Genomic DNA, 11,961 nt, shown 5'->3' with positions numbered 1-11,961 from the left:
GATATAGCACTCATTTTACTGTGGATACAGATACTGGTACAGATACTCCTCCAGCATCTTCACATGGCTGTTGTTCTGGGATTGATTTGCACTTTTCGACTCTAGTAGTCAGAACACGTCTCCTTTCTGGGTGGTCTGACACCTGCATGGTTCCAAGGTGTTTATACTTCTGTATAACTGTCTGTACAGATGAACGTGGAACCTTCAGGTGTTGGAAATTACTCTAAGGATGAACCAGACTTGTGAAGGTTCACTTCGCTGATTTCTTTTGATTTTCCCATGATGTCAATCAAAGAGTCACCGAGTGTGAAGGTAAACTTAAAGGGGACCTATTATACTTTACTGAGTTTTTCCTTACTTATAGTTTGTTATATATGTTTTTCTTGCATGGAAATGGTCTCCGGAGTCACAAAGATCAAAGTTTACACCAAAGGGAGGAACGCTGTCAGGGCAAAACCTGTATGAAAACGCCTTGTTGGGGGTCCAGACAAAACTCCCTGGTCCTATTGACGTCAATGTGTCTCTTGGTGCTGCCCACCTGCAACCTGGACACCCCCTACAAGCTTGGCACGCCCCCACACAAGGCGCAGCACATAACTACTTATAATGAAGAGTTTTCTTTAGTTTGATACAGTTTGATAACATGAAAATCTGTGGAGTGGTTAAAAAATTAGTTTTAATGACTTCAACCTAAGTGTGTGTAAACTCATGACTGCATCCTCACCGGCAGGGGGTCCACATATAGGATGAGGAAGTGTAAGGCCATGGATAGACAGATTGCTCCCACCAGCCAGGGGTTGGACCAGGGAGGCATTTTGAGCAGGGACTGGTTCTCTGAAAGACTGAAAAACATGATGCTCACTGTCACAACTTCATCTCACCCCTTCAAAAACATACATATAGTCCTATACCAGACACACACACTCCTATACTATACACACACACACACACACACGCACACACACACACACACACACACACACACACACAGGCTGTTTCACGTCTAATACATGACAGCAGTGTGGGACGTGAAGTTCAGTGTTTGGGTGTGTTTGTTTTGTTCTTACCTGTTCAGGGCGTTGCACATCTCTATGGTAACCAGGACAGACAGAGCCATAGTCATAGGATAAGGAGACTCAAAGACTGAACACTGCACACCAGCAAACTCCACATGGCCTTCGCTGCACTGCAGGTAGTGAGACTGCAGAGGAAATAAAGGTGTAATTAATATTCCTACAACTTCCTACTTACCTGTCTCCCTTACCTACCTGTGCAAAATATGCTAATGCTGTGCTTCTTCTGTTCAGCTATGATCCTGCACATGTCTTAACTAGAGGCTGACCACATCAACATGGCCGATATTATCATCAAGTACTGGCTGATCACAGATCTCATCACTATTGACTAGTGCAGACTCAGATTGGCGTTTAAAGCAAATGAGAGATAGTACTCTGATTGGTTTATTTCATCTTACGCCCAAAACACTCTCATGAATAATTAAGAGACTAAGTACAACCCTTTTGAACCATGCACCTGGTACTGTTTTTTCCACGGTTAAAACACACTTCAGACCATGAGCTTTGGGTCATTAAAACAGAGCCCAGAGGAGCTGATACAGCACATCCCTGGTCATAAAGCTTCACTAGTTGTTAATATTATCAATACCTAGCATTTACTGTTTGTTACCTTATAGCTATTACATGCTGTTTTTCGGTTTCTTGATATTTATACATGTAATACCAGGTCACTCCCTCAGTATATCCACAGAACCACAGCATATAATGAAGGACCACAGAGCATCAGAAGCAGGTGCAGTGATGGGGAGATGTGTGTTTACCAGTTGATAGAAGGAAAGTTTAGGTCCATCATGAGCTGCCATAAACCACCAGGCAGCAGCTCCGACGGTGGCTGCTCCCACATAACCTGCACAGAAGGATGGTTAGCAGCAGTGTGGTTTGTAAGCTGCAGATTCTGTGAAGCAGGACACCTTGTCTGACAGGTGAGATGCTGCTATGTGTTCTAATAATGTGTATGTGATCACAATCTGATTATGAAAAGCTCAAGACTCACATCCGATGATGAGGTAGCGACAGAACAACCAGCTGGAGATGAGAGGCTCTTTGGGGGAGCGTGGAGGGCGGGACATGATGTCCAGGTCAGGAGGGTTGAAGCCCAGAGCTGTTGCTGGGAAACCGTCAGTCACCAGGTTGACCCACAGCAGCTGGACTGGGATCAGCGCTTCAGGCATGCCAAGCGCGGCCGTCAGGAAAATACTGAGGAGGAAGGGAAGAAGGAAACAGTGAGGGGTCCAAACAACACTCAACTTCCTCCAGGCTGTTTGGATCAACTCTCTGCGTCAGAGTTTCCTCGACTCACCAGACCACCTCTCCTATGTTGGATGATATCAGGTATCTGATGAACTGTTTCATGTTGTTGTAAATGGCTCGGCCTTCCTCCACAGCTGCCACAATGGTGGAGAAATTGTCGTCGGCCAGGATCATCTCAGAGGCCGACTTGGCCACCGCCGTGCCGCTGCCCATAGCGATGCCGATCTCTGCCTTCTTCAGCGCCGGGGCATCATTCACCCCGTCGCCTGTCTGAACCCACGACAGAGGGGAGGGGTGTAGGGGAATAAATTGAGGATGTCACAGTACTGGTTAACAACATGCCAAGTACAAGGCCACACACTCACCATGGCAGTGATGTCGCTCAGGCTCTGCAGATACTCCACAATTCGACTCTTGTGTGCCGGCTCCACCCGGGCAAAGCACCGCACCGTCCGACAAGCCTGACGCTGCAGGTGGGGGGGCAGCTCGTCAAACTCCCTTCCAGTCAGGCCTCCGCTGACCCCCGTGCCTTCCTGCTCCTCCTCCTGCTCTGTGATGATCCCCACCCTCCGACAGATGGACAGAGCTGTCCCTTTGTTGTCACCTGCACAGGACAGTTGTTAGATTAATGCTTGGATCAGTTTGTCCACATGTGAACAGGTCAGCTGAGGTCACCGGGAAGCCTGACACTGCAGATTGTAGGTGGAATTAAAACATGACTTTGGGTGAGAGATAATAATCTTTATTATAAAGTGTAAATAAATAAATGACTTTTCAGTCTCTCCAGGATTTCACAGGCTTTTTTTGGGATTGTTGCAGCTAAAATATCTGATTTGGCCACAGCTTTTCTTAAAAACTGCGATGAAAGTTGCAATGTTTGTGGATGTTTTGTTTTGTTTTGTTTTTTTTTGCAATGAAAATGCGAGAAAATAGAAATTTCTAAAATTGTCTCTATCTTTCTTTTGTATAATTCATTAAAAGTGGAAGGCTACTTGAACCTTTGAGAATAACTCCAGGTCAGTGCAGGTGGTGAGCTAGTCTTCACAAATATTTTAGGGAAAAAGAACAAGTGATTCTGCTCCTCTGTCTTAATCACAGGTAGAGCTGATCTTTAGAATCTACTCATTAATTTATCAATTTATAACATTGAGCACACACACCTCAGACACCAATGTAACATGACTAAACATACTTCAGAGCCATGTTGGATATGACACAGCTGTTTAAACAGGCTGAGCTGCATGAACCATGAGAAGTTAACAGATCTTTATGAATAACTTGGTGGCGTGTCCCTTTAACAAACTGCTTAGAATGACAAAATTACCAAAATTAGACCAAACACAAAACAAAAGTTCGGAATACTTCCTGGTTAACACAACAGTGTTTGTACTACACAGATTCCTCAACAAAGACATCCCACTCCCCAGAAGGATCCCCTGAGATCTGTGTGGGTTGGCACATGTGAAACAAAGGTATGAAGTTTTTTGCCCACATACAGTTGTGTGTGTACATACTGTGTATCAGCTGTACCTGTGATCATGATGACTCGTATACCAGCCTGCCGACACATTCGGACTGCGCCAAGCACCTCTTTCCGGGGCGGGTCCAGCATGCCCACACAGCCCACAAAGGTCAGGTCCGACTGGGGACAGGAAGACACAGAGGACTAGTTCAGCATTAGACTTTCAGAAAGAAAGAGTGTTGGACCATGAGCCTTCATCATCATCACCTCATAGTCAGCAAACCCAGCTGAGTTCTCCAGGTTGAGACAATGGATGTCAGGGGGTGTGTCCCTGGTTGCCATGGCAAGGCAACGCAACGTGTCTCGGCCTGACCCCCAGTCCCGCACAGTGGACAGGAGCTGCTCTCGAAGCGCCGGGCTTAAAGGCACGCGGGCAGCGCCGCTGACCCGGATGTAAGCGCAGCGCTCTAGCACGCTCTCCGGAGCACCCTGAGGAGAGACGGGGAAAAGGTCAGACACGTCCAGACGTCATAATGGATAACTAAAGGGATCATGACGAGCTGTGTGGAACTGACCTTGACAAACATCTTGGCTCCAGAGGAAGACCTGGTGAGTTTGTTGGATGAACAGAAGACAGACATGGACTTCCTGTCTCTGGAGAACTCCAGTGTCAGCTCTTTCCTCATTAGCTGCTTAATCACCTAAACACAACCAATGAAAAGACAGCTATAGAACATAAACGTCATCTTTGACAAACACATAGAACAAGCTAATAGAAAACCAGGCCTGCAGCATGTGACACACTTAGTTCAGGCTTCTTCTCACAGGTAAAGAGACATAAGACAGATGAGGAAGCATGGTCCTCGATAACAGATGCAGAGGTCAGCATCAGCACTTTATTTAAAGCTCCATATTTTCATGTTGATCCATAAGAAGAACCATCTCAGTGTAGTTTTACATCTCATCTCTCAGTTCTCTCTCTGGAGCTATAGTAACAGACAGCTGGTTTTAAGGCTCAGTTTCTGAATACAGGCTGTGTGCATTTCTCTGTGGACTGAGGCTTTGATACTTTCACAGTATTAATATAGAACCTAGACCTGATCTATAATCAAACAACACATGGACATCTACCTTTAGACTATATGGAGCTTTAATGTGAAATAGTAAAACTGCACATTGCGCTGTCTCAGGATCAGAGTGACCCCCTGATTTTGTCATCAACTACTGCGTGTGATGTGGATGATGATGCTTTAGACTATATGGAGCTTTAAATAGATTTTCAAGTCACTGAAATGTGTCCCTGCTCCTGAGAGGCCTCTCTCTCTCTATCTCTCTCTCACACACACACACACAGTTTGCACAGCCATACTTATTAGGACATTGTACTGACCCTGACCTTAACCAGGACCTGTGACATCTTGCCTCATTAGGACCGGGCTTTGGTTCGATCCCCATGAGGACAACTGGCCCCAACAAGGTTGCTGTTTTTATTGGAAAGGCCCCCGAAGAGGACACACACACACACACACACCCACACACATACACTTACAGAGCAGCATGCTGTCGCTCTCTCAACGGGGGTTAGTCCTCTCAGGTCAGTGTCGAACACGTTCATTTTCTCCACCAGACAGCAGAGGGCAGTCTCTGTCGCCTCCCCAACCTTCTCATACACTCCCTTTGCCTGGAACACACACACACACACACACACACACACACACACAACACACACACACACACACACACACACACAAAGTCACAAAGTATGCTGTTTACTCACCAGCAGTTTAGGGCTGCATTTCTGACAACACACATTTATGTGCAGTTGTAAATGTTCCAGAACCATATACGGTCATTAGTGATGGTCTGAGCTGTTGCTGCATTTTGTACCTCGTTGTAGTCCAGCGATGAGTCATTGCACAGCGCACAGATGGAGGCCATTTCCACCAGGCCTTCGTACTGACTGCACTTCACCACTGAGCCGTCCTTGTAGCTGGAGACAGAACAGGACAGAGAGACAGGTGGAGGACATCAAGACAGAGGAACAGACATGGAGAAGTGGAATGCATGCAGGTCGATACAAAAAAGGACGGAGAGATTAACTGGAGGGTTATAAGTGTTGCCTTTCATAATCCATAAACATCCAGGGGTTAAAGGGTTAATGGTTAAAAGTTAAAGACACTCACACTTCCCCTTCAGGGGCGTAAGTAGATCCAGTAACTGTGAACTCGCTCAGGCTACAGCGCTCCCCTGACACACTGTCCACAACAAAAATCTAGACACACACACGCACACAAACACACACACATACAGATAGACATTAGTTCAATAAAGTTAGAAGATCACATGAGGTTATTTTCACATTCCAATGTCAGCTCTTTAAATCAACACCAACACTGAGTCTGAGTTGATTCAAGAGTAAAATGTACGTAGCTAACAGCCGCTATGGTGCCGCAGTGTGGTGAGTACGACATGACGTCATGTTGTTGTACTGATGGAGTCAGTGTTGCTGTAATAAACCTCGAACAGATCAGAAAACAGGAAGGATTCTTGCTACTGTTTCAAAATAAAGGACTCAATCTTTCAATGGCTGAGATAAAGATAAAAATCTTCATCAAAAGTATTATTACATTTTCATATGAAATAAGATTGATTTAGTTTAGACATATTAAGGCGTTTTTTATATAGCAGACAGGCTTTTATTCCTCCTTTCATCTGATTCCCATTGATACAACTCAACACTTCCACCACCTTCACTTGTCATCCTCATAGATGCAGTATTGTGTATTTCCACAGCACTGGTCATACTCAGCACTCACTCCCTCTCTTACTAATATACATGTTGTTTTCATTCGCCAATGAATTCAACTTAATTCACCTCCAGTAGATTTTTAACATTAAAAGTACTCCAGACTTCCTGTTATTTGCAGATTTTTAATATTAAGAATCTCTAGACCGCTCTCTCTTATTTAACATGGAACATTTTAAAAGGTTGTACTTATGTATCTACAGTCACACTCACACATGCTTTTTTTGATGTGAAAATGTATACTGTATGCCTGTGAAGAGAGGGGGGCTCTAAGCCCCTCTACTGATTGGCTTTGTCTCTTTCTTTCTGAGTGATCCAATAAAAATATAGCAGATTTCAGGAAAACACTCAGAGAAACCAAATCCTGCAAGGTTGGATGGTGGGTCCAGGTGGGCGGGGCTGGGTGACTGCCCTGTTGTGACATCACAAAGTTCCATAAGTCCTGACGGCTGGTTTTAATGCTCAGTTTCTGAATACTGGCTGTGTGCATTTCTCTGTGGACTGAGGCTTTGATACTTTCACAGTATTAATATAGAACCTAGACCTGATCTATAATCAAACAACACATGGACATCTACCTTTAGACTATATGGAGCTTTAAATAGATTTTCAAGTCACTGAAATTTGTCCCTCGTGTATGTATGTATGTAATCAGTCATGTCAGAGCTGGATGAGGCTGACTGGTGGATGTCAGCTCCATGTTTATCAGTCTAATGTTATGCTCCCCCTTCATCTCACCCTGCAGACTGACATCTGGTTGGTGGTCAGTGTTCCTGTTTTGTCAGAGCAGATGACAGAGGTACAACCCAGTGTCTCCACTGACGGCAGGCTGCGGACGATGGCGTTCTTCCTGGCCATCCTCCTGGTGCCCAGGGCCAGGCAGGTGGTGATGACTGCTGGGAGGCCTGAGGGGAAACACGATAGGCAGTTGATGGTGATGAAACTGCCGCAAACTGTCGAGTCCACTACAGCAGCTGGTTTTATGGGCATAATTTTCAGAGTGGGTGGAGGAGGTTGGTCAATTGTTTCTCTACTGTTTTCTGTCAGATAATTTTTCTTCAGATAAGATGTTTGACCTAGTCTCATTAGATTTTCTTTTACCCCAAAGCAGAAAGCACACTTTACAATAGAGAGTTGGACACTGTATGGGAGCCAGGATGCCAATCATTGGCATATATTTTGGGAATGTTCAGTAATAATACATTTCTGGACAGAGATGCACAATACATTGGAAGGCATATTCAATACAAAAATACCTTTCCAGTTGAACACCTTGATTTTAGGGAAAGTTGACTTTCAGTGTTCTGATATCAACCAGTGAAAAAAAACATTACTAGGAACTGGTTGCTTCCTGACCCCCCCACAACATAGGAATGGACAGATAGATAATGAATTACACACAATAAAAAAGATCACTTTTTCATTCCACCTACAAATAAATATATATATATATTTATATATTTATGGTTAATATACAATCCCTTTCTCAGATCTTAAAATAGTTATGAAAAATTTTACTGGATAAGTATTGTCTATAAAAAAACTAGAATCACCTCCTCATGGTTGTCTGCCTCCTCCACTAGTTTCAGGTTACATCCTGTTTATCCAGAATCTTACAAAAATATGAACCATTTGTGTGAAATTTTGTCATAATTGCTGTGAAGTCTTAAGTTATGGCTTAAATTTGTTTTGTGTGGTCACACTGACCTTTGACCTTTCTAATCAGTCTAATCGGTTCGTCTTTGAGTCCAAGTGAATGTCTGTACCAATCAGAGATATTGTGTTCACAAGGCCAAAATCCTCTGACCTCTGACCACCAAACTCCAGTCCTAATGAACGTTTGTGCCAAAATTGAAGAAGTTCCTTCAAGGTGTTACTGAGATATTGTGTCCACAAAAATGAGATGGACAGACAACCTGAGACATAAAAAAGATGTTGAGAAGGGAGGGGTTGTTGGCGATGCTGTTCATTTGCTGACTTATAATACTTTCTAACTGCAAGGCTATTTCTCTCTGTAATTGCTGAAATGTTCTGAATTATCCTAAAAAAAAAAAAAAAAAAAATGCAAATAAAAGAATAAAAGAGTTTGACCTTCTGGTATGGCGGCCACAGCCAGGGCGACAGCGATCTTGAAATAGTAAACAGCTCCTCTCAGCCAGCTGCCTCCATGCACCGGGTCATTAAAGTGTCCCACATTGATGGCCCACACCGCTACACAGATCACACTGATGACCTGCAGGGTAACAGCCGCACAACATTGATTCTATATTGATTCTACAGATTATGGAAATACTCTCACACTCATCAGTAAACCTCACACAGGGACTTGCCTTAGACAGCTGCTCTCCGAACTGGTCGAGTTTCTGTTGCAGCGGAGTCCTTTCAGGGTCGGTGGAGGCCATCTCATCTCTGATTTTCCCGATCTCTGTCTGCACCCCTGTCGCCACGGCAACCCCGATGGCTCGCCCTGCCGCAATGTTGGTGCCCTGGGGAAAGGCCGTGACAGAAATAACTTCACTGTGTCTTTTGTGATGCTGTTAGTTAAAGTGAACGCTAATATCTCTCTCTTTAACACCGGGCTGTGATGTGAAGTCATGCTATGTCCAACAGCGCTCTGATAACCACACCAACAAAGACGATCTGCAGCTCTCGCAGTCAGTGACGGCTCTTAATAAAACATCAAGGGCTGTTGTTCTTTGACCACAGACCACCTGCTGACTCCACAGCCTTTGAGGTCTGACAGATTTAATACAACACACATACTAAATGTCAGATGTGTATATAAGTGTATGGGTGGATTTTGGGATGGAGCTGTAATTGTAGAGTAGCTCTGAGGAGAAAAAAGCATGTCAGGTAAACTGGGGTCTCATTAATCTTTGAATAGAATCAAAATTATTTTACTAGTGGGAGGAAATCTGGGGTGAGCTGATGTAATATTTCAACAGTGTTTTATAAGCACATACTATAAAAAACTTTTTTTACTGTTGATATGAACAAACTAAAAAAATTTAATTATAATTTAAATTTTTATTGAACATTTTTTTTGTTTAAAAAAAATGAATAAAAAATACTTTTTTCACAATAAATGAAAGTTGGATTTTTGAGGAAGATGCCCAAGCTAATTTGGGGTAAGAAGCCCCTCCCCCACTGGCATCAATGATTTTGAACAGTGTCGTCTTGCTAATTTTAGATTTATGAGAAAACATGTACAACAACATCTAACATAATGAGATAATAAATAAGCATGTGTGCCAATCTTACATCACTTCAATGTATGTAACAGGATTTTTGTGTTGTGTATCAATTTCATTGATAATTAATTTTTTTTTTGTCCCATCAATTTGAAAATAATTGGCAATAATCAAACTGTTCTAAAAAGCAAGATGTTATTTAACGTTTATGTAGGAGTCAAAGCATTTTTACATTTAGCTTTATAATAACAAGGATGTAGCTTGTTAGATTTTAATTACCCTCTAAACTACACTTCCTGTGTATATATTGACATTCAAAATATACATATTCTAAACGAAAATAGACATTGCTCTTAGGAGAACATTTACCCTGTAACCCTGAGCAGATAAATGCTTGAAGGCTTTTCTGTTAAGAGCTACAGAGCTCACTCAGACTCAGTGACTTCCTCAGTGGATAAGCAATTAATATTCTACCGAGGTGTGGAGACATTTATTGGAAGAGGAGATAATTATTTAGATACAGATGTGGAGATCAAGATTTGTTCTCAGATATCATTGACCTTCATTGCTCAACATGTGGAGAAATATTAGCTGTTACCACTGTTTTACTCGTATGTTTTTCAAAGTAACCAACTTAATTCAACTAAAACCTTCATATCGTGGGAAATACAGAAATCAAATTTAAGGATCAGTAACTACTGTAGCAGAAAAGAAGCTTTCAAGTGAAATGTTTGATAGTTACAGCTTCAAACATTAGTGTGAAGTGTAGACAAAATATCTCACAAAAATACTATTTCATTTTTAAAAAGGAAAAATAATTTCCTAATAAACCACAGGGTGTTTTACTCAACAAGTTCAATAACAAAAATATCCCTAAAGTGTAACATGACAGCCGTGATTGTTGAGACTCACAGAGAAGAGCATGTTCTTCTTGTCCTGGTTCACAGCTCTGGGATCTGGTACAGGGTCTGTATGTTTGAGCACTGACACAGACTCCCCTGTCAGGATGGACTGGTCCACTCTCAGAGTGGTGGAACGGATGGAGGTCAGCCTGATGTCAGCTGGGACCTTATCACCGACTGAGGAAGGCAAAAGAAAAAAAAAATCTTGATTTCATTCTGTTTTATTGTATTTAGTTTAAGGACAAATATGATGTTTTAAGTAAATTCTTCACACTGATTGTTGGACCCAAATGCAGACACACATGAAGGCAGAGAGGTGCAGAGAAGGTTCTTAAATACTCTTGACTAGAATCACCTCCTCATGGTTGTATCCCTCCGCCAACCAGACAAGTTACAGGAAATATGGTCACGGTTTACAGAAAATTATGGTGTCACAGTGAAGTTGACCTTTGACATTTTGGATAGAAAATTTAATCACTTCATTTTATCCATATAGACATTTGAGTTAAATTGTGTCACTATTAGTGAATTAAGTTATGGTAAAAAAAAAAAAAACACGTTTTGTGAGACCACAGAAACTCAGTTAATCCTTGAATCCGAGTGAATGTTTGTGCCAAATTTGAAGAACTTCCATCAAGGTGTTACTGAGATATCATGTTTCCCAGAATGGGAAGGACAGATGTACAACCTGAAAATAATATGCCTCTGGCTCTGACTGTAACTGGCGTTGAGGCATAAAAAATGTTTCCCCTTCATCAGTCTCCATTCAATTTCCCATAATAACAAAGTAAAAACTTAATTTTTTGCGAATGCATGAAAAAGTAAAAACTGAAATATCACATTGACATAAGTATTCAGACACTTGGAATTCAGGCACTTTTCAGACCTGGTATTCCCATGCATCTTCACTGACCTGTGATCATGTGTCATTGACTGAGACTGAGACCATAAAGAGGGAACACATTGCAGTAGTTTTAAAGTCTCTGCCTGTCTGCTTCAGACCTGGTTTAAACATCTTTTATTGGTTTATAAAGCTCCTCATGGTCAGACCTGCATTTATCCGGTGAACTGTCACTCTGTTGGTCAATCACTGATTGTTTTTGTCCATTTCTGCCTTTATTCAGATCACTACAGTGAGAGAGGGAGAGGGAATGACATATGGACTAAGCCTTTGTGGTACAAGCTCTACCAAGTGATCTGCCACGAATAACGGATCTTTAAAGGTAAACTGCTTTATTGGTGTTTCTACTGGATTTAATCTCCTGGTGTGTTT

The 11,961-nt window shown here is 42.4% G+C and overlaps 1 protein-coding gene across 1 annotated transcript in view; it reads right to left on the bottom strand.

Moving 5' to 3' along the window:
- si:dkey-28b4.8 (sarcoplasmic/endoplasmic reticulum calcium ATPase 2) overlaps positions 1-11,961 on the bottom strand; it is a 37,487-nt gene that overhangs the window by 4,183 nt on the left and 21,343 nt on the right. The window contains exons 7-22 of the mRNA XM_056371451.1: positions 10,699-10,865; positions 8,926-9,081; positions 8,687-8,828; positions 7,334-7,500; positions 5,973-6,061; positions 5,677-5,779; positions 5,339-5,470; positions 4,365-4,490; positions 4,057-4,278; positions 3,858-3,969; positions 2,693-2,931; positions 2,377-2,597; positions 2,071-2,273; positions 1,838-1,923; positions 1,068-1,201; positions 725-842 (exon numbers count right to left, since the gene is read on the bottom strand). Of these exons, the coding sequence (XP_056227426.1) occupies positions 725-842; positions 1,068-1,201; positions 1,838-1,923; positions 2,071-2,273; positions 2,377-2,597; positions 2,693-2,931; positions 3,858-3,969; positions 4,057-4,278; positions 4,365-4,490; positions 5,339-5,470; positions 5,677-5,779; positions 5,973-6,061; positions 7,334-7,500; positions 8,687-8,828; positions 8,926-9,081; positions 10,699-10,865 (2,417 nt within the window). The remainder of the gene's footprint in view (positions 1-724; positions 843-1,067; positions 1,202-1,837; positions 1,924-2,070; positions 2,274-2,376; positions 2,598-2,692; positions 2,932-3,857; positions 3,970-4,056; positions 4,279-4,364; positions 4,491-5,338; positions 5,471-5,676; positions 5,780-5,972; positions 6,062-7,333; positions 7,501-8,686; positions 8,829-8,925; positions 9,082-10,698; positions 10,866-11,961) is intronic.

The sequence above is a fragment of the Seriola aureovittata genome, chromosome 3, assembly GCF_021018895.1.
Source record: "Seriola aureovittata isolate HTS-2021-v1 ecotype China chromosome 3, ASM2101889v1, whole genome shotgun sequence".
Classification (NCBI taxonomy): domain Eukaryota; kingdom Metazoa; phylum Chordata; class Actinopteri; order Carangiformes; family Carangidae; genus Seriola; species Seriola aureovittata.
The sequence above is the reverse complement of the archived record's forward strand: the minus strand, read 5'-3'. Positions and strand labels throughout refer to the sequence as shown.